The following is a 24,721-nucleotide window of genomic DNA, read 5'->3' as shown; positions in this document are numbered from 1 at the left end:
TAAAATAAAAAAATATTAGTGTTTGGGTGTGGTTCCATTGAGCTTGTGAGAGTGGAAAGAGGGTCAACCCCACTCCCCTCCATGCCTGCCCTCGCTCGCCTCTTCCCCACAGCTGTAACACGACTGGGGGTGGTCCATTTTGCCAGGCCTGGCTAGAAAACCACCTTGCTGAAAGCCCTTTCTGCCGGGCTGGCACAGCAAACATGAAGCAGCAAAGGCGACGGGAGGGCAGGGACGGCCCCAGGTCGTGGCGGCCAGTCTTTGGGCCACCTCATCTCCACCAGCCAAGCCGCCCTGTCTCTGCGGGCTGGTGTGGCCACCCCAGCGGCTCCCTCCTGCACTGCCGCCAGACACGGTGCCAGCCGAGGCCCCTACAGAACTCCCGGGGCTGGCGGGGAGCCGGGCCGGGGCAAAGCCAGGGCTCTCAGCCAGCTCGGCAGGCCGAAGCGCCTCGGGCCTGGCCGGGAAGGCAGCGGGCAGCCATCAGCGGCCGAATAGGAGGCGCAGGCCACACCCTCACACCCGGGTCAGCGGCCTTAGCGGGGCCACCGACACCCACTGGCCGGTAGCCGAGGGCGACAGGCCGAGGCCGGAGCCGGATCCGTGAAGCGCTGAGGAGACGGCGGCGGTATTATTCATGAGGTCTCATGAATATTCATCAGGGCAGCTGTCCCCGCGCCGCGCACGTCACGCCGGGAAGGCCGCCTGGGCCGGAAGCGGGCTCGCGGCCGGGCTCGGGGACGCCGCGCGCCCGCCCCCGGTCGGCACAGCCACTTCCGCCCTTCCTCCAGCCCGGGCTCCCCCGCGCGCCGGCAACCCCGCACTTCCGGTAAGCGCGCGCCGGACACTTGTCTCCCTCCGCTGCCGCCGCCGCTCGGTCTCCGCTTTCGGCCCGGCCTAGCCGCAGCGACCCGACGGAGGGGAAACCTGCCCTGGGCCGGTGGCCGCCGCCGCTCCGCCTCTTTTTCAAGAGAAGCCGCCGATGACGCCGTTCCGCTCCGGTCGGCGCCCCGGAAGAGCTAAGGCGCGCTCCGCCCCCTGATCCGGAAGGGACTCGCCGCTCCTCTTTCCGGTGAGGAGGCCGCTGCCGCCGCCGGAGTCGGGGTCGGGGTCGCCGCTGGGGGGTGGTGCCCGGTAATCCGCCGGGTGGCGGGTGGGGGGGTGAGGGAGGACCGAGGCCGCGGGACTTCCGGGGACGGAGCGATCCGGAAGCGGAAACGGAGGGGGGCTGTCTGTCTGTCTGCTCGCCCGCCCGCCCGTCCGTCCGTCTCTCCGTCCCGCTGTCGGGTGCGGAGCGCGCTGCGGGGGTGGGAGGGGGGCTCCGCCGCCGGGGGGGAGCAGCGCTGCGGGCCGGCCCCGTCCCGCGGGGGGCGACCGGGCGGCGCGCCCCGTCCTCGGCCGCCGCCGTGTACGCTCGGGGCCCCGCGGGGGGAGGTGGGTCCGGGGCCCCCCTCCCATCCCGGACGGTCCCCGTGGGGAGCGCCCTCCCCCACCCGTGGCCGCTCCCCCGGGGGCTGGAGGCGACCGGCGGGTCTGGGGGCCCCGCGTTGAGCTGCCCGCTGTCATGGGGGGCCCCGGGCGCCCCCGTAACCCTGGCGGTTTGTTTGCAGAGACGGCCCTGGAAGGAGGAGAGATGCAAGAGGAGGGAGAGTGAGAGGGGTAAGGAGCTCCCGGAGCTGCGTGAGTGACCCCCACACACCCCACTCCTTGCCGGGGGCTCCCGCCGGCCACACCGCACCGGGAGGGGGGAGGATACATGGACGGGACGGGACGGGATGGGATGGGCCGCAGGTCCCGGCGCTGGGGGGCTTGAAGTGGTGTGGGAGAGGGGATTGCCTGCCTGGGAGAAGCTGAGGTGCAGGGTATGTCCCCTGCCAGGCACCTGTTCCGATGGAGGGTCCATTGGGAGGCTACACTTGCGTCGGGGAATGGCACCAAAGTTGTTCTGGCTCTGGTGTGCGGGTCTGGGATTTGGGACTTTGGCCGGCATGTTTGGGGTATTCCTGATGTGCATACAGATATGCTTGTTCTAAAGATGTAGCAGCGCTTGAACTTTTTGGTGCTTATGAGCTTCGTGGAGGCATTTTTGAATTTGACCTAATAGCCTGCGTGGCCTTCAGCATCCTTAGTATTTTACCGCAATTAACCTAAAAGCTCCTTGATATTGAACAAAGATCTTGAGCAGACATAAAATGACATTGTAAATCATTCCTGAGTGTCATATTCAGGGCCTTTTGTCAAATGAAAACTCTACACCAAATAGAAAATAAAAGCTAGATATCTGGAGAATAAAGAAAGTGGTATTAAAAGTCAACCTCTAAATACCTGCGTATCCAACCTTGATTGTGCCTTCCAGAAACACAGCCTCTACCTCATCGTATACTTGCACGTGCTTTTATCTGTTTATGATTAAAGTGATGACCTGCAAAGAAGTATAAGTCCAGCACGTTAAGTATGTGATTCTGTGAAGTACTCTGAGATCTAAACTCCAGATTCCTTGTCCCTTGTGAGTTCTCTGGTTCACTCGGTTGTTTATTTGGTGTATGTACATTTGTGGTCTGTACATAGAAGGTGTTTTTGGTTTATATCAGGAGGGTACGTTGACATCTGTCTGATACTAGACTGGTGAATAGGAAGAAGGTCCCATCTCTGGCCTGTTTGTGGAAGCTGGGATGATGAAGGCACTGCAGTGGGAACGTGCTGTGGTACAGGGTTGAAGCTCCAGCCCATGTCTGGTAGTTATAGAGCAATTGGAAGGGTTACGTGCAGAGTTCTGGTAAAGTAAGTGTGAGCAGCGTTCAAGTGGGGGCTGCAAATAGGGGTGCATGTTTTCAAAATATCCTTAAGCCTAAAAGTGGGGTAGGGGAGGGACAACTGGGGGTGTTAGGGCAGTAGTTTGGTGGAGGAATCTTATCTTTGTTTTCTCCCTTTGGAAGTCTGGCTTGCTAGTGAGATTGCATGAAAGCTTCAACTTTTACACCATTTCTCCTTCTCCTCCACATTCTTATAACTTCGTCACACTTCATCCTTTCAAGCCAAAAGTTTTGAGGCCTGATATCTGCTCAAGCATGAATTTTTTTTGGATGGGGAGGTGGATTCTAAGTGAGTTTAACAAAAACAGTGTAGTCATCTTTTGAGAATCAGTAAGAGCTTCACTTTGACTTATGCACTTTGTAAACTGAGCAAACAAAAGTTAGATGCTCTGTGAAGTTCAGGTAGGGGACTAGGTGGAGACAGGGAGCCACTGAATAGCCTCGCCTGTGCTAGTGTGGGTTTTAGAGTCTGGAAATGGAGTCGCCTTTCATCATTTGTACTTTTTAAATAAGAGAGCTGTTGTGAAGTTTTTGTTTAAATTGGCATCTTTCTGTTTAACTCCTGAAGTCCGCAGTTGAATCCAAGGGAGTCTTGGACAATTACAAAGTTTATTTGGAAAAATGCATCTGATTATTATATGAGACTTTATGTTTTTATAGAATCAGATTCACTTTGATGTTTTTGATGTGGAAGCTAAGCAAATAAGGGTGTATTTATAAACAAAAACAAACAAACAAAAACCCTAAAACCCCAAAACCCAAACTTGACATTCCAAACAAAAAACCCCTCTTGATTCAGATGGTGCTCAATTGCCAAGAATGCGTTATCTCTTCACATGTGCCCATCCTGTGAAAGAAAAAAAGCCATGTAATTAAGCTTTACATACATAGGGCCTTGCTGTGGGCAGTGTAATTTGGTTCAGAAAAGAAAGCAGAGGAAGGAAGGTAAAAGTCTTGCCCCATCAGATTCTGATTGAATCACAGCAGTGTAAATCCAGAGTAATTCAGTCAGGCAGCTGGCAGTCTGACTGCATGCCACCGTTGCAAGGTAAATAATTCATCCTTAAGTGTGTTTATTGGTTGATTTGTAGTGAGTGAGTGAGGCAGGAATACTTGGCTTTGCTGTTGCGTGAGCAATTCATAAAAACAAAATTATCAGGTAATTTGGTTCATTTAAATACTGCTTCTCTACATAGAGGAAAATTATCTTTGCATTTTGGCTCACACGCAGCAATTCCACATGTATTTATTCTGCCCTAATATACTTTTGGAAAGTAAGTGTTTCATGCTACTCCGGGCATGCTCCTCAGCTTATCTGATGATTGAGATAGGCCCTTCAGAAACAGTATTTACTCATTAATTAGACTACTGCCGCATCATAACAGAAATAGGAGTGGGACAATTTGCAGGTAGCTGCACGAGAAACCTAGAGTGCTTGCTTTCTCTAAGCAGCTTGCTCTGCCAGATGTTCTCTGAGCATAGTTTTTACCACATGTATTTTACCTACCAGTTTTGCCATATTTGTTCAGGAATGGGTGCACATTCTCCTTCAGGAAATACTCTTTTGTGAATTTCTTTAGTTTTTGAATAGCGTTTTCATGAGTGTGACCAACTTTGCCCACTAATGCTATTACACAGAGGAATGTAAGGATTAGAACGGAAAGGGCTTCTTCAGCCGGGTGCTCCTTAAGAGATTACACCTCTATCTTCAGAGGGCTATCTTTTGGTGGGTAACTGGTCCTCTGACTGCATGGAGAGTTGAAATGGAGCAGTGGGCACTTGACTGGGGACAGACTCCTACAGAATCTTGTGCCAAAGATGGGAATGAAATGGGCAATAGAGAGCTGTGACGTGATCTCACTTGGAAATACGGTATCTCAGGAGCAGGGTAGTCAGGTTGTTTTCCTGCTGCCTAGTCTCATTGGATGAGAGAGGAGGATCTTGTCTGTCAGGAATATTGAGTGATATTTCCGGGTTTCTTCCGAGAGTGGGGCTGGGGTGGGCAGAGCAGTGGGCAGCAGGAAGTTAGGAGCCCTGAGTTTGACTTCTTGGTCTGCTGTGGCTGTCTGTTATCTTGGGCAAGTCTGTTTCCCTCTTTCTGCCTGTCTTTCTTCCTGTGTAACACAATGCTAATGTCCCCTTGCTGTATCTGGGTCCTTAGTGTTGAGCTGGGGTGGAGGGACAGGCAGGGTCCAAAATTGTCACTGCTTGTGGGGTCAGACTGTCTGTGACAGTGAAAAATGATTTTCAGCTGTATTTGCCTGGTTGCAGATGCACAGACTTCGTCATTTATGCCATGTACTTGGGTGGTTGATAATTGGGGAATTTTGGAGGTGTTCTGGGTTTGCAGGCAGTCTTTTTTTTTTCCTCTTTTTTTTTTTTTTTTGCATGGAGGATCACTGGGCAAGAGGCTTTTCAGGTGGACCCAAGCCTGTGGGAATAGCAGACACCCTTTTCCCCCTGAAAATAATTTTTGGATTTGGGCAGATAACTCAAAGTGGGGACAAGTTGCTCAAGTAAGAAAGGGGAGATTAAGGAACTGTCACAGCATTAGACTGAGTCAGTTCCATGTTGGAGTCTCTTTGGGTTTAATGTTCTTTCTGTGTGTGTGTGTCTGTCTGTCTGTCTTCCTTCTCCTCCGCTCCTCTTCCCTTCCCCCTTCCTCTTCCCCCCTGTGCCCAGCTAGGATGGAAGAATCTCATTTCAACTCCTCCCCGTACTTCTGGCCAGCAGTGCCCACCGTCTCGGGACAGGTAAGATCTTTGTCTTCCAACCTATTATGCTGGTCTTGCTTCCTGTTAGAAGTTCATGCATGATAAGTGTTTCTGTTGCGTTTTTTTTCTCAATCAACTGCTGTGTGAAGCTGTGCCAGGGTATTCTAAAAGCTTTTCTTCCTACCTGTTTAGATCGAGAACACCATGTTTATTAACAAGATGAAGGAGCAGCTATTGCCCACAGAGAAGGGCTGCAGCCTGGCTCCCCCCCACTACCCTGCCTTGCTGACAGTACCCACTTCTGTTGCCCTACCCGCCGGTATCTCCATGGACTCGGACACCAAACCAGAGCAGCTGACGCCACACAGCCAAGCCCCTGTGACTCAGAACATCACCGTGGTACCAGTGCAGTCTGCTGGGCTCATGACAGCAGGTAGTGGACTCCAAAGACATATGTGGCAACATATGTGGAGACTCTGAGATGGGGGGACAGGGGCTCCCGGAGAATCCTTTTCAGGCTGTAGATTATTCCTAGCCTTACTGATGGTGTGGACTGCCTTGGCATGGTTTCACTGTGAATCTCTAGGCACTCCATACGTCCATCCTCTTTATGAAAGTTTGACTTCCAGCAGTGAAGACTGGGAATGTGTTGGGGAGGGTAAGCTACAGTTTGGGTTGTAGATAAAAGTAGGTGTATAAAGCTCGCTTCTGTGGGATAAGGAGGTTGGATGTAATTAGAGATGTAGCAAGTGACTTCCGCCATCTTTCTTTGTTTGCAGGTCCTGGTCTGGTGATAACTTCCCCGTCAGGTTCCCTGGTGACCACAGCCTCCTCTGCCCAAACCTTTCCCATCTCAGCTCCCATGATTGTCTCTGCGCTACCCCCTGGCTCCCAGGCAGCCCTCCAGGTGGTTCCTGACCTGTCCAAGAAAGGGACAACCACCCTCTCTGAAGGTGGTGGGGGTGGCGGGGGTGGGGGAGTTGCCCCCAAACCACCCCGGGGCCGGAAGAAGAAACGATTGCAGGAGTCAGGGCTGCCCGAGATGAGCGACCCCTTTGTGCTGTCAAACGAGGATGATGAGGACCAGCACAAGGATGGCAAGACATACAGGTGGGGAGCGGGGTTAAACTTTGACTGTAACATTGCATGGGGATGGGGCTTGGGGTGTTTTTAACCCTTCAGAGGGTTACATGGGGAAGAAGAGATCTCTGCCTTTTCCCTGTAGAGTCCCTGAGAAGAGAATCTTTCAGCTGCAGAAAGAGTTGAGTTTTTTGTCTCAGGAGTGTTTGCAAGCTGGTGGATTGACCCAAAACTAAGAATCTCCTTCTTAGTGGACAAACTTGATTTCCTGAATATACAGATGCTAATGTTAGTAGGTTAGTTAGTGACTAGATTGTCATGGAGGCTGAACTGTACCCTTGATGCCAGAGCCAGGTAGTATGGCTGGTGTACTGCAGGCTGCAGTACTGTCTGGTGCAACTGGAGCGCTTTTGGTGTAGCTGAGAGCCCTAGTGTGCCCAGGTGCTCCTGAATTAGGACTCCAGTCTGTCCAGCGTAAAGACTACAAACTGGAGGCACACAGAGCAGGAAGTGAACTGTGGTGGTAGGGTCTGCTCCTGTGTGCGTTGCCCCTTGCAGTCGTCTCCTATTTCAGCATTCCCCCAAAAAAGTGTACTTCTGAACTAGGTATAAGAGTGTTTCTGAGCCCTAGGGGTATCAGATAAGAGGGGGAGAGTTCTGAGCTCTGAGGTTGGGTTTCTGAGCTTGGAGGGTTGTGGCTTGAGTTTACAAGTAAGTGGTGGGAAAGGGAGAGATTAACTAGGAGGGAATACTTAAACAAGAGGGTAGGGAGTGTGGGTGTTTTAGAGAAGGTGGGAACCGGACAGAGCAGGCAAGTGCTAGGGAGGTAATGTGATGGTCTGCCTTAGTTGGGAAGCGGGAGCATGTATGGATAATTTAGTGATAGGTGTTTCTGAAGGATGATTAAGATCAATAAGAGGCAAAGTAGTAGCCAGATGGAAACAGAAATAGGAGATGGTCCCTAGCTCTTCTCACTTCCCTACTGTGCGCCCATGATCCTGTCTCAAACAGTTTGCCTTTAACCATCCTAGACCCTCTTTTTTTTTTTTTTTTTGTACAGATTTAGTTATGTTTCTGGAATTAAGTCATAAAAATATGAAGGCATCAACACAGAATCAATGCATCAACCCCAGACACTGTTTCATTTTTAACTATAGCATTTTAAAAATGTTTACATTTTTAAATCAATACAGTTTAAATGGGTATAAAAGCAGAGCTTGGATCAGCCTTTTTCTTCTCTTATCCAATGTCCCAGTTCTTCCACTTTGAAAATATAATCAGCGTATGGTGAAGAGGGGTGGGAGTGTTAGGTAGCTTGCTATTTGTAATCCCACCATTTATTTTGGGCCTTAGCCACAATTCCACACTACTCAAGCTGCTTACAGTCTGGGTTGCTAATTAGGTTGTTAAATATGTATTTACAGGGGACACAATTGGCAGTGAACACTAGAATTAAAGCTGAACCGAGGCTTTAATTATAGCTCCTTGTTTACTTGTAAGTTTGGAAAAAAAATGCCCAAGACCAGGTGGAGTGACTCAGCAGAAACTTTATGAACACACATAGTCTGTGTAACAGCTCATGAAAAAGACTTTGCAGGAAAAAACGTATGAGTTTATATGTAGGAACATGTAATCAGGAAGATTTCCTGTCTTCACGTTTAATCCGAGTGTGATACCTCTGCCTCATCCTCTAGCCTGCATCCCAAGCAGGCCTCCCTCTACGCAGTGCTAAGGTGCAAGACAGCTAAATAGAGATTTATTGAAGACCACCAAGGAGTACTTATGCCCTCTTTGGGATTTCCTCTTTGGCTGATGCTTTCCATGTGCAAGGTTGGAACTAAAAATAATTGCTGAAAAAATAAAGGAAAATGTTATCTTCACTTGGAGCTGTGGGAGAGAAAACCTTTGTGAAATACACTAAAATTGTTTCTCCATAATATACATATGAATAGACTTGCAAGTTTAAACTTTGAGGACTGCTGGGTTGCTTCTGCATTCTAGAGGATGATCTGGGTAGTTCCTGTTACTACAGTATGCAGACATATCCTAGCTAAATTAAGACTGTGGGTGAGGTTCATCTACTCCTGCTCCTTTTTGAGGCTGGAGGAGGAGTTGCTTGTGGTATTCATCTGTCTACGTTTGTATGAGTTCGCTGATTCTTATGATGATACGCTGAGGACAATCTAGTCAGATGCCTGAAAGGAGTTGTACTATATACCTTTTTTAATACATAATTTCTAAAGCCTGGGATTATTTTGTCAAATTTAATTATTTTTTGGTTTGAGGTTTCTTTTTGAGCTCTGTGAGCTCTCTTGTCCTGAGTGCCTGGGCAGGTGGCTGATTTCCGTAATTCCTGACTCCTAGTGTATTGATGAAGACAGAGTAAGTCCTTGAATGGGCAGCACAGCAAGGCAGACTTGGAAGGAATTGGAGCACAAAGGTGATAGACATACTGCAGCTCATCCCATTTTCTGCTGAATGTAGAGATTCTTGCTCCAGCAAATGGCAGTCGTTCTGCTGCTGTATCATCTCTAGAAGTGAATTAGTAGTGAGCTGTGAAAGCGGTGTGAGAATCTTTGCTACTAGATTTTTCTTTGTAAGAAAAGGTGTGAGGTTTTTGCTAATGATGGTGTTGCTTGCAGATCTTGGACATCTAGCCTTAGGATTAGTTTGGCAGAGTCCTTGTTGCTTTGCTTTGTGCTAATAGAAGAATGCTTGCACCTGCAGGGGACAGCATCTAAACCAGTCCTGTGAAGCATTTTCCTTCATGAGTAATGTCACTTCAGTCTTGTCTGGATTCATTGTCAGCTCTTCGTTAATCTTCCCTGACATCTTTGTAGAATTTACTTTTTTTCTGTGGAAAACAAGATTGGCATCAAGAGTCTTTCTAATAAGATGCTGGCAGTGTGAAGCGCGTGGCTTCTTCTCAGTACTTTAAAAGGCACTGAAGAGCAAGCGTAGGTTCTGGAGAGAGTGATATTGTTTCTTAGTAGCATTTTGGTGCCTGTACCTGTGCACTTCTAGCAGTTCGTGGTGTGATGTGATCAGTGGATGACTTTGATGAAGTGGTTCAGCCTATCTGGGCTAGATCATTAGTTCTCCCTCTCTGACAAACAGTTCTCCAAACAGTTTCTTCTTTACAAGAGGAAGAGAGCTCTTTATAGGCATTTCTTGTTTCCAGTATTATATTTGTACAGACTAGGATGAGTACCAGTTTATAGTCTGGAATGGTTTTGCAAACTGCTTTGGAGCATACGACACCAACAAAAAAGTTGGAGGCTTTGCCATCATACCGTAACCAACAAGGTCTCTGTTCTCCACTGCTAGTTCTGAGTTTCCCTACTTTCACTAGGTTGTGGGAACAGCAGGAGTTTTGGGAGACAATAAGAAGTTGCGAGATATAGGAAGCTGCTGAGGTAAGCCCAGGGTGAAAAAGTGCACATAAACCTTAGAAGGCTTAGCAAGAAGCAGAGTTGAGCTGTAGAGTGCAGAGAAGCTGGATGGGAGGCTCTCTTTAGTGAGAAAGTTAGGGACACAAGGGAAGGCAGTGGTTTGAATACAGCAGGTAGGCATGTTATCAGACACGTCTATATTTCAAGCCTTTTCTTTTGCCCTGTACTGGGTTTAGCGTTGCTGTTTGGTGAACTTCCTGTGGTTTTGAATAGATTTGAAATCTGGTGGCTATGGCTTTTGTAAGCCATATATATCTGTGAAAATATGGTCAGACTTGGCCAAGTTGTAAGCTTGGGAAAATGTATTAAGCATGGTTGGAGATTCTTTATAGTTTAGTAGTTGAAATATGCAAAAATTATCTCCTCTTTGATGTTTCTTGAAGCTTGTGTGACTCCAGGCACTGGCCAGACTGCCTATCTCCAGAGAATAGATAAATGTGCTCTAACCTCTCTCATGAGGCTGGACTACGCGTGTACTCTTTCTGCAGTGATAAGCATCTTCTAGACAAGCGCTGAAGGGCCAAGCATGCTTTTCCTTCAGTCACAACTGTTCCTTCTTCTGCTTCAGAAGGGAGTGTTTTCTGCCCAGTGTTGACAGTAACCTCCCCCTTCTCATGGGCACAAAGGCAAGGTGCGTGAAGACACTGCTTGGTTCAAACGGAGTAGGGACAAGCATGAGATATGGGCACGGCCTAGAGCTGATTGTCCAGGAAGTCTGAAAACTTGGTAGAGCAGAGATGGGAATTGGACAGGAGGAAGGAGAAAAGACAAGAGCCTACAAACTAGAGAAGGCAGCAGAGGATGTGATGGGGAGCCTATCTGCAAGGGGCACATGGCATGGAGATAAGCTATGAAGGGCCAAGACTGAGGGGAGGAAGAAACGACCAGATCTGCTAGGGGATAGAAAACGAGGAGATACCTAGGACTGGCAGAACAGGCAGGGACAAGGGCGTGGGACGTGGACAGACAAATAGAAGCATGGGGGAGAGGAGACAAATGATAGGTAATTGAAGGAATAAAATAGGGAAGAGCCACTGCAGTAGAGGATAAAGAGGCTGGGGCATGTGGGTAAAGAACTTGGGCCTGGGTCTTGATGCAAGGGAGAGAGGTGATTGCAACAGGCTAGAAGGCTGAGGGCGAAGCGGGAATCAAGTCTGAAGTGTCAGGCAGAAAGTTTGACCACATTCCCTCCAAAGCCTAGAAATGTTAAACCAAATATTTCTAAATTTTGCCGTGTCTCTGATGTTAGCACAAGAATGTGACCTCCTCTGGCAAAGAACCTCATCCCCCTCTTAAGGCTAGAAAAAGGTGACAGACTACCGTTGCTATCGTTTATCATCCTAGCTGCAGGGGCAGAGGTCTATGCAATGGATCTTAAGATTGCTGATGACCAACGTGGGTGTCAGTATGATGCCACACGTTGGAATTTCTGTTTGCTTTTTTTAACAAGTAGTTCCGTGAGCAGCGGAACTAATGAAGCCTGGTTTCCAGCGGCTCTCTCCTGTGTGGATTCTCTGATGTCTAATCAAGGGTGAGCTTACTAGCCTTTCCCTCAGCAAGGGGCTCCAAGAGGGTCTCTCTTCTTTCCACAGCTGCATATTTTTGTGAGACTTGTGGTGGCTTTAAGATCCTTACCCCTTGAAATTGGCTTACGATCTCAAAACTCTGAGGAGGACAGGTGCATGTGCACATCCATATATACACATGCAGTTTGTACACGTAAGCTTTGCTTTGTATATGAATGCTGTGCTTGAGGTTGGAAAATGGCAGAATTAAGACTGACTGCATGCCTCAGGATATAATAAGATAAAAACTTGCATTATGGAAAGTTCTCTCCCCTTCTGCTGGGCGTGTTGTAACTGTGTGTGTGCACGTGCGCGCTCTCAGTTCATCATAGTGCCAAGCAGAAGGAAATAACAGTAAAGGTTCTGCAGTCATGAGTTTTAATTTTAGCACATATTACTTGCATCTCAGTGGAATGAGTGTGTGCAAGGGAATAAGGGGGGCAGTTACAGTTTCGACTGGGGAGAGAGAACTTCGAAACTATTCTGTTGCACATCTTATCTGTTCACACTTTAATTGGGCCCTATTGAGTCAATGCACTTTGATACCATGTTATTTTGTATGTGATGGTATGTCAGAGTCCTGCACGTTTACTCAGAGAACCTGAAAGTAGTCTCTTATTTAAAAAAAAAAAAAAATAAAAAATATTTTGACATGAGGTTGCAGAATTGAGAAGGATGATTTGGGGAAGGCATTTGACTGCTAGTCTGAAGAATTTTAGATTACGCTTGCCTCTGCCCCAGATTTGCTATGGTATCCTACAGCCATGTGGTTCAGGCCTGCAGATAGTCTTGCCTTGAAGTGGATGTAAATATGAGTTAGGTCTAGTCTTCAGTGGATTCGTGTTTGCCACATGCTAAAAATGACCACAGACAGTTATCCTGAAATAATTAACACTTGGTGTTCCCAAAACCTTAATCTTTTCTCAAGTATCATTGAATAGTCAGTCCTCTGTTACGTGTCAGACCCTGTTTTGCTTTGCAGAAGCATTGCATCACATAGCTGTAGCATAGAAATCTATAGGAGCTGTGATTTGAATGTATACAATATGAATTTTCCCTTAAAGGAAAAAAAGTGGTCACAGGTATCAGTTTGATCACTCAGAATTCATGGGTATGTCTGTCTTACTGTGTTTCACTCCTCTGTCTTTTGTCACTCCCTTCCCTTGGAAAAAATAAACCAGGGACATTGTGAGGATAGATGAGTACTTATGAAGCACTGATACTTCTGTGATGGGTACAACAGATGAGTGATTCTGCTTCATGAGGTTGGAATTGCATGTGGTCGACGAGGCTTGAGGCTGTACACAGAGCGGTGATGAAAAAAATCTGAAGGCTTGCTTGTTAAGTATCTGTCTGTGCAACATAATAAGGATGCAGTTCTGTGGAAACAGTCAATAAGGCTGTATCAGAGCGTACCTGCATTGCGGAGCCAAATTATAGTGACATAGATGACCTTAATTCTGGCGTTTCCGAATTTGCTAGTGCTTTCTCGTGGGCCTTTTGTATTCTTTTAATTTTAGCTGTTGCATGGTATCACTATACTAGGAACCCCCTTGTTACGTTTTATTGTTTTGCTGGTCTTTTTGCTAGTGGTGACTGATTTCAAAAATTGGTAGACAAGGTCTTAGGCCTGATGTTGTTCAATGATTTGGAGGTCAACAAAAGTCGTGGCTGATAAGTTACAGGTGGATAGCTAAATAGAAAAAAAGAGAAGCTTTATGTGGTTCTCAAACTGGAACTATTCAAACAAAATGTGTTTTAGTATAGCCCGGTGGAAGACTTAGCCTTTCGCGTAATACTGTGTGACTTTTCCGGCAATCAGGGATTGAGACCTAGGTGTTTGAACGCAGTGGAAAACAATATCAGACAGAAGTGTCCTGTTGGATACTCTTGAACGTCTTTGATCTAAAGATAAGGAATATGGGGAAACAGCATCCTGGAAAGCAATGACTGTGAAAAAGACTTTGAGGAATTAAGTGATATCATGGGAGCTCCCAGTGCGAAGCTGTGACAGAATTGTTGAAAGCGTAAATGCTGGAGTCAGTAAAAGAGAATAGGCAACTTGTGAAGCATGCTGAAATACACAAAATTCTGGGTCTGGTATTTTTAAAAGATCATTTGGAAAAATGGAAAAAAATGCAGGAATGCCCTTAAATTGTAGAACTGGAAAAGTGCTATATGGTGAGAGCATTTAAAAACGCTTGCTGCCTTGCCAGGAGAGGATGATTTTCTGTAGCCTTATCAAGCCATCAAGTGACTGAAGGACTGTGGAAATGAGTTGACTGAGATCTCTGAGCGCAGCCGATAGATTTGATAGTATGTATGCCAGTAGTATAAATTGGTAAATGGAAGCGTAGTGTTAATTTTTGAAGAGGAGTTGATGCTGGGTGTAGAAGTGTGGAAGCAGAGGTACAATTCATATGCTTTCAGTTGGCATCTTCATACTCACTGGTCTTAGAGATCTGAGTTTTCTAGCTGTGTATCTGGGATGTTAGTTCTGTCTCCTTTTCCCTGCCTCTTACAAAATATTAGCATGAAAATGTTTGTAACTTCAGCTTTAAAAAAAAAATATTGGGGAATGCGAGGGTTAAATTAGAATTTATCATGAACTGTGCATCCATTATTACGCTATGCTTGCATTAGTTACTTCATTAACTCTGCATTGCAAAGACAGTACATTTCTTTCCTTGCTAAATGAACTGCTGACTCTGACAGCCTAAACTTACTCTAATCATCTAGTTTAACTTCAGACCTTTCTGATTTGACTTTTTTTTAACTTGTGATCCAACTTATATTTGTAGTCTAACAGAAGGAGCAAGGGCTCAATGAACTTCTAAGACTAATCTCAGTAGATACTAGGAAATGGAATTCTCAAAGCCATGTAAAAGCTTACGTAGTTTTCACAACTGTGATACTGATTAATTAAGCACTTGATTGAAAAATGCTGTTAATCCATGTTAGGCAAATTTTACTAGGAGCTGGTAGTTCACATGGTATTTTATCTCATAACAGCATCAGATGAATGAGGCGGAACGTTCCATGAAAAGTGGGAAAAAAATATGGCACTCTGTGCCACAGAGTTGTATTCTTGTTGCTATAAGCATCATTTTGTTTATGACTCATCGTGATGACTTTCATATGGGAGCAGAATTAGAATTGTACATCCACCTTTTACTGGCATTTCATGATTTTTGAGGGTGTTTCTGTCTAACATGAACATTCTCTGAATGTCTCACTTTATTTCCCTATAAAAAGAAAGGATTATAAACATTGAAAGAGGTTACTTTTGATCTCTGGCATATGGCTGGGTACTAAATTAACTATTTATATGAAGAGATACACCCCTGTGTTATTACGAATATGTTCTCCTCGGCTGTCTAAATTTGCAGAGCCATAACGAGCAGCAGTAGGGATGTTGTGTCACACTGTCAATGGGAACGCTGCAGTCATTTCTGTTACTTGTTCTCAGAAAGAATACAGGGGAAGTAGTGGTAGTTTAGAATCACAGTGGGGAGAGAAGATTAAAAATGGATATTAAACAGAGGGGAAAAAAAAATCAATTATTTCATGTATCATTTTGTTCATGGTTAGCCAGGAGCACTCCCAACTTTTCCTCTCCCCAGCCAGGAGAATTTCACTGAAGTAGAATACTGAAACGCCGCTAGTGTCAGATGCAATGTTCTCAACACACCACATCATTATCCATATAGATTTAACATTTTTTTGAATCCATATTTGCCCACTAGAGGGCTGATTGCATCTTCCCCTTTAATATTTGATGTTGTCTGAGGCAGAATGCGAAGCCCTTAATTAAATGGATCATTTGTTCCCTTGAAAATGCCTGATACCACACAATATGAAACTCTGAAATGCAGCTTTCTGCTATATTCCAGTGCTTTTTTTAACTCGTAAGGCTCATGAATTTGTTAATGCCACATAACATTCTTGCCCTCTCAGGGCTGATGCTAATTAGATGATTGGAAAATGAGTCCTTGCAAGACTTTCTTTTTTAAATATTGTTTGAAAAACAATTCTGGAATGTCTACAGCTGCTAGATTCAGACAAGAGGGGGTTGGTTTTTTGAGAGGAGGGGTGTTTTTGCTAACAGTCAGATTTATCTTCCATTTTTATGCAAGTGCTGGAGAGGTTTTGAAGTACCTTCTTTATAATTTCATTTTGAAAATGGAAAAGGACATTCAGTCTGTTTCTCTTTGTTAAAGTTTTTTCTAGGGAATTTCTGACCTGAAGGCAGGTGTCTGACAAAGCAAATAAGTAAAGGAAAGGATGCACAGAAGTTATGGAAAATAAAGTAGATGGCTTTATGGCACTACAGATTTAGTGCATGGGACCACTTAGACTTGATGACATAGTAAAGTTCATGAATTTTTCAGAACAGACTGCTTAAAATATAGCCATGTGTACAGCACAGAAGAGATTAGTGCCCAGCACTGTATTTAAGCCAGAGCAAAACTTTTAAAAAGATGTTTCTCTCAGAAAGGTAGCTGTATTCTCAAAATATTGATTGTAGGGGCCAAGTGATTGAGACCATACTATAGCCTCCGAGCGTTGTTCCAAAGATGCGTTATTCTCACGGTTGGAAAGATCCTGTGTCCGCTTGGATTTTTTAACTTCTGCTGTCAGTTATTGGTTTTAGTTATACCTTTCTTGGCTCATTAAACAAGCCCCAAGTAATTGATATTTTTATCCCTACATAATTTATATGGGTATTGACCAAGCTGTCTTTTAAGCTTTTCTCCAAAGCTAGATAGACTGGGCTCAGTGAATCTTTGCTGTGAAGCCAATTTTCCTTGCCGTCGTTCTTTAAGTTTGCTGAACTTGTCTGAGTTTTTCAATAATTGTTGGCTACGTGGACTTCAGAATTAGACATGCTGTTGCAAGAATAGTTAGTTGCACCATTCCTGTATACAAAAATGATACCTGCTATTCCCCTTTGTTAGCCATATTAGCACAGCATCGCACTGGGAGCTTGTTCTCAATTGAACGGTTCCTTATCAGAGAACTGATATTGTGGAACAGAGCTCAGCTGAGAGTAATGGAAGTAAGCATCTGCTAAGAAGGAGCCTGATAGAAGTCATGCATGAGATTATACCATAATTGCTTGCATTAGGAAGGAACTGGACTTGGCGACTCAGAGGTATTTTTCAGTTCAGTATTCACCTCAAAGTTCTTTCTAGCGTTGCTGCTTTCAAGGATACAATCCTCATCCTGCAGGTATGACTTGATAACTGCAAAATGCGTATGCTGTATTCAAGTCTAGCTTAAAGCCTTTCAGAAAGTCTGGAACAAACTGCACAAGTTTGGTTTATAAACCAAGAGCCACTTTTTTATAAGATGATTCTGATGTTCCTTTTTATTCCTCGTATCTCTAATAGGCCTAGGGATAAACAGCTGAATTGCTTCTGTTTGTTGATTCCAGAAGGGATTGTTGTGTGTGTGAGGAGGGATTTATGTAAGGATGTGTTAGCTTGCGTGTTCTGTTAGGGTTTGCAATTAAAGTGGATTAAGAGAAAGACGAAGGTAGGAAATGTGGGAACAACTGTTAGAGATGACAATGAATGTAAAAGAACAATGATGGAGAGGCAAAAAATGTTATGGCAGGTGTATGGTAGAGTGTTTGCTAGGGAGACCTTGCATCCAGTTAAATAGTTTAAAATTTAAATAGTTAAATAGTTTAAAATCAAACTGTGGCTTGGAAGGGCCTGTGGAAGTTAAGGTAGGTGCTGGATAAATATTGCCTACATTACACAAGCTAATCAGACTCTGCACTTCATAAAGCTTCTGGTTCCAATGTCAATAGTCACAATAATAGATGTAAAGAAGTATCCTCCTGGGAGGAGATGGATATGGAGAAGAGTAGGAACAACTCTCTGTGGCTTGTAATACCTGCAGAGACTTTTGTCACTGAGCAGTTCTGTAAACACTTGTAAAACTTAAGGAAATTCCCAGACAAAAACATAAGTCAACCTGCTGTGAAGGTTGAATTCATGTTAGCCAGACTTCTAGGTGGCTTTTTTTTCTCTTAAATGTGACCCTGGAAGTTCCAAGTGCAGGTTCAATTTTGTCTTGCTTAACTGAAAAGTCTGCAAATGGGAAGACTAAGTTCAGAGAAACCTTAACCTTGGTTGGCACAGGTGTGGTTTGTTTTGTTTTTTTTTTTTTTAAAAACAAACCCAAAACCAAAAAAGCCCCCCAAAAGTCCAGTAACTTGGATGCGGGCTTTATCTCCCTGTCAAATTATCAACGACAAAAGCTTTTACCATCTTGAATTGTATAACAGCGCAAGCTTCTCTTAACAGCCTGGTGTCATGAATGGAGGAACAGTTTTTAACAGCAGCATCCATAGCAGATAGATGCCAACTGCTTCTTCCTGTTCAAAGAGTCTGTGTGTTACCAAATACATTTCTGATCATTATGGGAACAGATGGGTCCAAGCTCCCAGACAAAACATTTTGCATCACATCGGTAAGGTAGAAATGATGAAAGCCTGATAGACCAGTGAAATAGCACTTTTGATATCCAGAGTATCTTTATGAGACCCACTAGGAAAGCAGCAATGTTGTTATTTTCAGCATTTTGTATTCCAAATGCTCAAGTGTCTTCTCCAAAAATGGGAGCAGAGTTAAGTGAGTTCGATCAGACTTTGCAGTACATGGAATTAGCTTTTATTATGAAGATGAACCTTAGCCTGGGATTTCCGGGTTTTCCAACCTGTTTTTTACTGAAATAAATTATAGATGAACAAAGTAGGTTTTTGTCTGGGAATTATTATTCCTGTCTCCTTGAGATTGCTGTTGGAAAATTTTGAAAGTGCTGCCCTGTCTCCCTTGTAAGCCTAATCATAGGGTAGTTTGGGTTGGAAGGGACCTTTAAAGGTCATTTAGTCCAACCGCCCTGCCATGGGCAGGGCCGTCTTCAGCTAGATCAGATTGCTCAGAGCCCCGTCCAACCTGACCTTGAATGTTTGCAGGGATGGGGCATCTACCACCTCTCTGGGCAACCTGTTCCAGTGTTTCACCACCCTCATTGTAAAAAATTTCTTCCTTATGGCTAGTCTAAATCTACTCTTTTAGTTTAAAGCCATTACTCCTTGTTTTAACCTCTTTGATTCTTCCAAGACCTTTAGTTGTTTGGCTGCACGGTATTGTTTGGTCTCTTCTGCCAGTTACTGGCTTAAGTATGTCCCCCTGGGACTGGAGTATTCACAGCCGAGCACAGTGTCCTGGGTGAAACCTCCCCAGAGCCTCATAGCGAGAAAATGTCCCTTATTCACTCAGTGCAAAAGACCCTATTCAGTTAGAGTTGGTACATATTGGGGCTTGCCCCCTTGTGACACTGTCTCTTCCCCTCACCCCGGTCCCAGGTGCCGGATGTGTTCGCTGACCTTCTACTCCAAGTCGGAGATGCAGATCCACTCCAAGTCCCACACGGAGACAAAGCCACACAAGTGTCCTCACTGCTCCAAGAGCTTCGCCAACAGCTCCTACCTGGCCCAGCACATTCGCATCCACTCAGGGGCCAAGCCCTACACGTGCAGCTACTGCCAGAAGGCCTTCCGCCAGCTCTCCCACCTGCAGCAGCACACACGGTAAGGGCCAGAGGAGGCTGGGGGCCCTCTTCTGCACTGCATGTTGCCGTCATCCCAGCATGCTGTGAGCACCCGAGGTGGGCGACTGCCTGGGGAGACCTTGCTGCTTTCCGCAGGCTCGTCAGGTCTCGCACACGATAAATCAGCAGTAGTGGTATCCGACACGTCAGGCTTGTCACTTACTGTGAGGGGCTGGGTGTGCACAGAGGTTAGCGCTGCTCACCCTAAGGGCGTCTGCGATGGAGTGACGCTTTCTGACGGAAGGTAGGGCTGGTTGTGTCAGAGAGAGAGTAGAGTGGGCGTAGGAGGACTGTTCCCTGTCACCCCAGCATAGTTCTGCCAAACGTCTCAGTCCAGGCTTGCAGCCCCCCCGCTATTTCAGCCATAGGCTTCCCACACACAGCTCTGCCAATGCCCCTCGGTCCAAACTCTATAGTTCCTCTCTCTGGATCCTCCCCCGGTGCGGACAGACCATGGTCTCTTGAATCCAAGGGGAGCACGGCTTGAGACTGAGCAAGCTCATGCCGTGTTTGGAGTTCCTCCGTGTAGCAGATAGCGTGGTGCTGTCCCACCCCCTTTGTGCCCTCATTCCATCAGCACTAGCCAGATGGCGGTCGTGTCCAACTGCTGCTGCTCCTCCTCCTCTTCGGCAGGATCCACTCCAAGCTCCACACGGCGATTGTCAAGCCGCACAAGTGTCCTCACTGCTCCAAGAGCTTCGCCAACACATCCTACCTGGCCCAGCACCTCCGCATCCACTCGGGGGCCAAGCCCTACACCTGCCGCTACTGCCAGAAGGCCTTCCGCCAGCTCTCCCACCTGCAGCAGCACACACGGTAAGGGCCAGAGGAGGCTGGGGGCCTGGCCCTGGCCCCCCCGCGCTGCCGGCATGCACCTGTGGAGCACGCGCGCCAAGCATGCGGGGGGCGGGCGGGGAATGCGGCCGGCTGCACCCACAGAAGGAGGTGACCCACCAGAGTGGACGGAGTGGAGGCTGCGCAGGAGACACTGACCACGTCAGGGCTGAGGTGGGCACGTGCTGTCCCTGGGGATCCTTGGTCTTGCACCGCGGGGGGCACAGAGAGAGAGAGCGATAGAGAGAGAGGCATTGGCCGTAGGGGATCCCAGCCTGGCACCATGGGGGTTGGACTGAGTGTGTGGAAGCTTCTCCTGGCATTGCAGGGGGACAGGGACAGATGAACACTGTAGGTGGTCTCAGCCTGATAATGTGAAGGGAAAAGTGTTGGAGTGTCTGTCCTGAGAAGGAACAGAGCTGTTTTCTTGATACTGCGGAAGCAGGAGAACAGACTCCTCCTGGTCATACAGGACTCCTGAGCTTGGAGCAGGGAGCCTGGACCTCCAGACCCCTTCCCAACCCATTTTCAGGTGGCCCACATGCTGAGCTGGGCAGGCATTCATAAGCTCTTGCTCCTCAGTCCTAGTCACGCTCTGAATCTGCTTGACTGCCTGTCTTCTCTAACTTCTAGCTGGACACAGGAGCTGGGCAGAGCTCTCTTTGTCCAGACAGAACAGCATCTGGAGGCAACATCATCCCCTTCCCTGCTCTCCTGAGTGGCTGTGAGATTTGATCGCAGCATCAGGCCCTGGCAGTCTGCCCTGCCTGCCTGCTCACTGCCTCCCGTTTGTGCTCTTCCTCCTCAACAGTATCCACACCGGGGACCGACCCTACAAATGCGCTCACCCTGGGTGTGAAAAGGCTTTCACCCAGCTTTCCAACCTGCAGGTAAGGGGCTGGGCTTGTCCTGCTCACCAGTGGGGGTGGCAAGGGCGGCTGTCAAGCAGGAGGAGAGACTACTTGCCTGTGGTGGAGGAGATGGAGAAACTGGGGCAGCTGGGAGGAGAGAGAAAGAATACAAAAAAGCTGTTGAAGCCCTGGGTGGGGGAGAGATTTCTGGCTATTGTGGCACTAGTGACCCGAAGAAGTTCACATAAACAGTCGCATCCTGTAAAATTGTAAACTTCACTTGAAAGCGGTGAGACCTTGGTAAAGTTCCTCCCATCTGTTCTGCAGTTTTCTAACTTAGCTGGGATAAGACTTTTGCTAAATGTCACACAGAATAAAATCTGTGTATCTGGTTGGGTTTTTGGTTTGTTTTACAAGAAAATGGCGGGCATAAGAGCAGGGATTTAGGGAAGCGGAGGTGGTGTGTCCTGTTGCAGTATCCTGGAGGAGGGGAACTGTAAGGCGTGCCAAATGGCAAAGAGTTGTAAATGCCTGCGAGCAGTTGAAGGAGATCCTGCCCTGAAGGGCAGTGACAGATGCGGGGAGCAAATGTGCAGTCAGGGAGGAGAGAAAAGGAAAAGACTGAGAAAGAGTTGCGTGGAGGCTGAGAAGATGGTGGTTGTGGAGAGTTAGGGGACTCTGCTCTTCAAATGGCTGTTATGCCTGAGAAAAAAGGGCATCTGTAGGGAAGATGCAGTGGGCTGGAAGGAGAAGTTCTGTCCCCTCCGCTAGGAGCCAGGCGTACGTCCCTCATCAGACAGGAGCCTGGGGAGCTTGGGGCCTGGCTGGAAGCGGGTGTCGGAGGGAAAGCCTTCTCTAGTATTAATACTTCCTTCCTTCCTTGCACTTGCTTTCTCCGTCGTCCACCCTGCTGCGGCCCCGCAGTCCCACAGACGGCAGCACAACAAAGACAAACCTTTCAAGTGCCACAACTGCCACCGTGCATACACGGATGCCGCCTCGTTGGAGGTACACCTGGCTACACACACAGTGAAACACGCCAAGGTCTACACCTGCTCCATCTGCAGCCGGGCCTACACCTCGGTGAGTGTTTGCCGCCCCCGGGGGTTAGCAGAAGCGGACACACTTCCCAGGGAGTAGCTCCTTCAGGTCCAACAGGAGCAGCGCCCTGAGCTGTCGTGTCCCTCCCTGTTGGCTTTGGCTTTTGCGAACGTTGTCCCCTCCTCTCACGCCATTCTTCCCGTTGCAGGAGACGTACCTGATGAAGCACATGCGGAAACACAACATCCCTGACCCACAGCAGCAGGTGGTTCAGGCGCAAGCCCAGGCCTCTCAGCAGCAGCAGCACTTCCAGCCGCAGGGCGGGGGGGCAGCAGGGGGCCCTTCTGGAGACACTAACCAACCCAACCCTCCCCCCCAGTGCTCCTTTGACCTGACTCCTTACAAGACTTCAGAGCATCACAAGGACATCTGCCTCACTGTCAGCACCAGCGCCATCCAAGTGGAGCACCTCTCCAGCTCCTAGAGAGACCTCAACCCAGGGAGCAGAAAGCCTCTTGTGCATAGCCTGCGCCCAGGGCCACCGCTTGTGCAGCGGCCCTCCTCGTGCAACAGTCTCCGGCCTCTCCTCCTTGCAACAGCCTCTTCTGGCCGTGTAACCCTGTTCATGGCAGCCCCTTGAACAACAGCCTGTCTCAAGGGGGTGCTCCTTCTGTGCAACAGCCTGCCTGGTAGGAGGATGCTTCCTTGTGCAAGAGCCCCTTTCCTGTGCCGGGATCACTTCCTCATGCAAGAGCCCCTCCTTTCAAACCCAAAGAAAGGCCCCCGTTTTGCCTTCTCTCTCACTGTAGGATGCGTATGAAGGGGGGGTGCGTGTTGAGACGTGCATGGTGGATGGGATGGAGAGACGGTCCTTGTACGTACAGGGGCTCGGACACATGTTTTCAGCAGGCCACAGAAGAATGTGGCAGGGTTCACAGCTGGATGGGTTTTTTTGAGGATTTCCTTGAGTGTCTAAGAGAGAAATATCCATTCCTGTCCCTCCTGCTTGTGAAAGGGAGGAGGGGTCGCTCGTCCTGCCCCAAGGACTGGATGGGAGAAACCTCCTTCTCCCCAGTGGAAGGTGAGACCAGTGGCAGGACGGGGGGGAGAGGCGAGGCATGTTCTCTGGGCCGGACAGGTGCCTACACTGCCCGAGGGCTGTGGAGTATTGCACTCTTTCTCCTCCCTTGGTGGAGAGCAATAGAGAGGAGTCTGTCTGAACTGGCTGCTGCCTCTCTCTCCCAGCTGTCTGAGCAGCACGATGGCCAAGGCCCTGTAGGAATGTGGGTTCGTGCTCATTGCTCTTCCTGCCCGTTGTGGATGATGTCCTAGCAGCTTGTACTCGTCCTCCTCTCCCTCCTGCTCCCCGCCCCGCCCACCTCCTCAGAAAAGCCTGCAGGCATCAACAACAAACCAAAAAGCAACCGGAGGGAGGGTAAGAGACTGCCAAAATAATCATCACCCTTCTCTCTACTCCCTTTCCTGAAAAGCGGAACGACAGCAGTTCTGACTCTCACGCGCCTGTCCTGCCCCCAGTTTCCCAAAGGGAAGGAGGAGGAGGAATAGACCAGTCTTTTCAAGGAGCCGGCAGGAGGCAGGGAAAGGCTAGCTTCTCCTGCTCACCTCCCATCAGAGTGCTCTCCCAGGCTCCCTCTTGCCAAGACGGGCTGGACTCACATGGCAGTGGTGGCCTCTTCTGGACCCTGGTCATGGGAGAGAATCCCCAAAAGGTGGACAGTGGAGAGAAGGGGATGAAGATCCCCACAGAGAGACCAATCTAATGAGAAGGGGGAGCCAACAAGAATAAACTGAAGGCCCCTTGAATTTATATATATATATATATATAAATATCTATTCCCCACCCCTGGCCCGCTCTGTCCTTGCTGTAACTGTTTCTATCTCTGTGTTTATAAAACGCATTATCCTGGCGAATTTTTATTTTCACTCTTCGTTTGTTTTTCCCTTTCTCTTCGTCTTCAATTCTCCTTCCCTTTTTTTTTTTTTGTTTTTTGGTCCACATGACTACTAGTCTTGTGTGTCACTTGTTAGTTTCTTTGGATCGTGGAGGCTGACTCGGAAGAGAATGAGAAGGCAAGGGAAAAAGCATGTGTTGTTGGGATTTAAAATCAAATCACCCACCCAAAGCCTATAGAATCCCAGACTTCTGTATCAACAAACAATAGGGGCGCTTTTTTTTTTTTTAACCACCTTGTATAGAAATAAATTGGTGTAAAAGGCTCCTTGAAGGTGCTGCTGCGAGCACCCTGCCCCTGTGACGTGTGTTCCTTCCCCCTGCACCAGACCCCTGCACGAGCATCTTGCTGCTGTGAGTCCCGAGTGGCTTGTGTGGGCGGACGCGAGGGTCGGCACATCCCTGCTTTTGGGCAGCCTTGCGGTTCCCACAAGAAAAGTGAGGAGCTCTGCCCTCTGCGCCTGCAGAGCCTGTGGCAGAAGCCTTTTTCTCTGCGTTTAGTCACCAGGGCTGGCTGCAAACAGTCGGAGTATTTTGTATATCCATAGGTTAGGCTAGAAGAAGCTGTCTGATTTGACTCCTGCATTTTACAGGTGACGTTTCAACCCATTTATCCTGTACTGAGCCCCAAGAACTAATGTGTATTTGAAGTATGTATTGACAAAATGCATTGGCTTGATTTTGAGGCACTGGGACACAGAGAATCCCTTCCATTGGTAGCCTGCTGCAAGGGCTTCGTGTTCTCACTGTGTAAATACTTAAGCCCGGTTTCT

The 24,721-nt window shown here is 47.7% G+C and overlaps 1 protein-coding gene across 15 annotated transcripts; it reads left to right on the top strand.

Annotated features, from left to right (window-relative positions):
- The first annotated feature begins 540 nt into the window (after positions 1-540).
- ZNF384 (zinc finger protein 384) lies at positions 541-24,235 on the top strand. Of its 15 annotated transcripts, none has more exons than XM_063353119.1 (11): positions 543-1,072; positions 1,611-1,659; positions 2,592-2,781; positions 5,500-5,566; positions 5,720-5,960; positions 6,307-6,637; positions 19,006-19,230; positions 19,884-20,066; positions 20,896-20,974; positions 21,860-22,018; positions 22,185-24,235. In XM_063353119.1, exons 3-11 carry the CDS (start codon positions 2,729-2,731, stop codon positions 22,458-22,460), a joined length of 1,614 nt encoding a protein of 537 aa, XP_063209189.1. In that variant the 5' UTR covers positions 543-1,072; positions 1,611-1,659; positions 2,592-2,728; the 3' UTR covers positions 22,461-24,235. The 15 variants fall into 15 exon arrangements, with proteins under 15 accessions (XP_063209281.1, XP_063209189.1, XP_063209265.1 ...); XM_063353195.1 differs by having other exon boundaries at positions 545-1,072; positions 5,496-5,566; XM_063353204.1 differs by lacking the exon at positions 2,592-2,781 and adding an exon at positions 2,357-2,506 and having other exon boundaries at positions 545-1,072; positions 5,496-5,566.
- The last annotated feature ends 486 nt before the right edge of the window (positions 24,236-24,721 follow it).

The sequence above is a fragment of the Chroicocephalus ridibundus genome, chromosome 1, assembly GCF_963924245.1.
Source record: "Chroicocephalus ridibundus chromosome 1, bChrRid1.1, whole genome shotgun sequence".
In the NCBI taxonomy this organism is placed as follows: Eukaryota; Metazoa; Chordata; class Aves; order Charadriiformes; family Laridae; genus Chroicocephalus; species Chroicocephalus ridibundus.
This window is presented reverse-complemented; position numbering and strand designations above follow the sequence as displayed.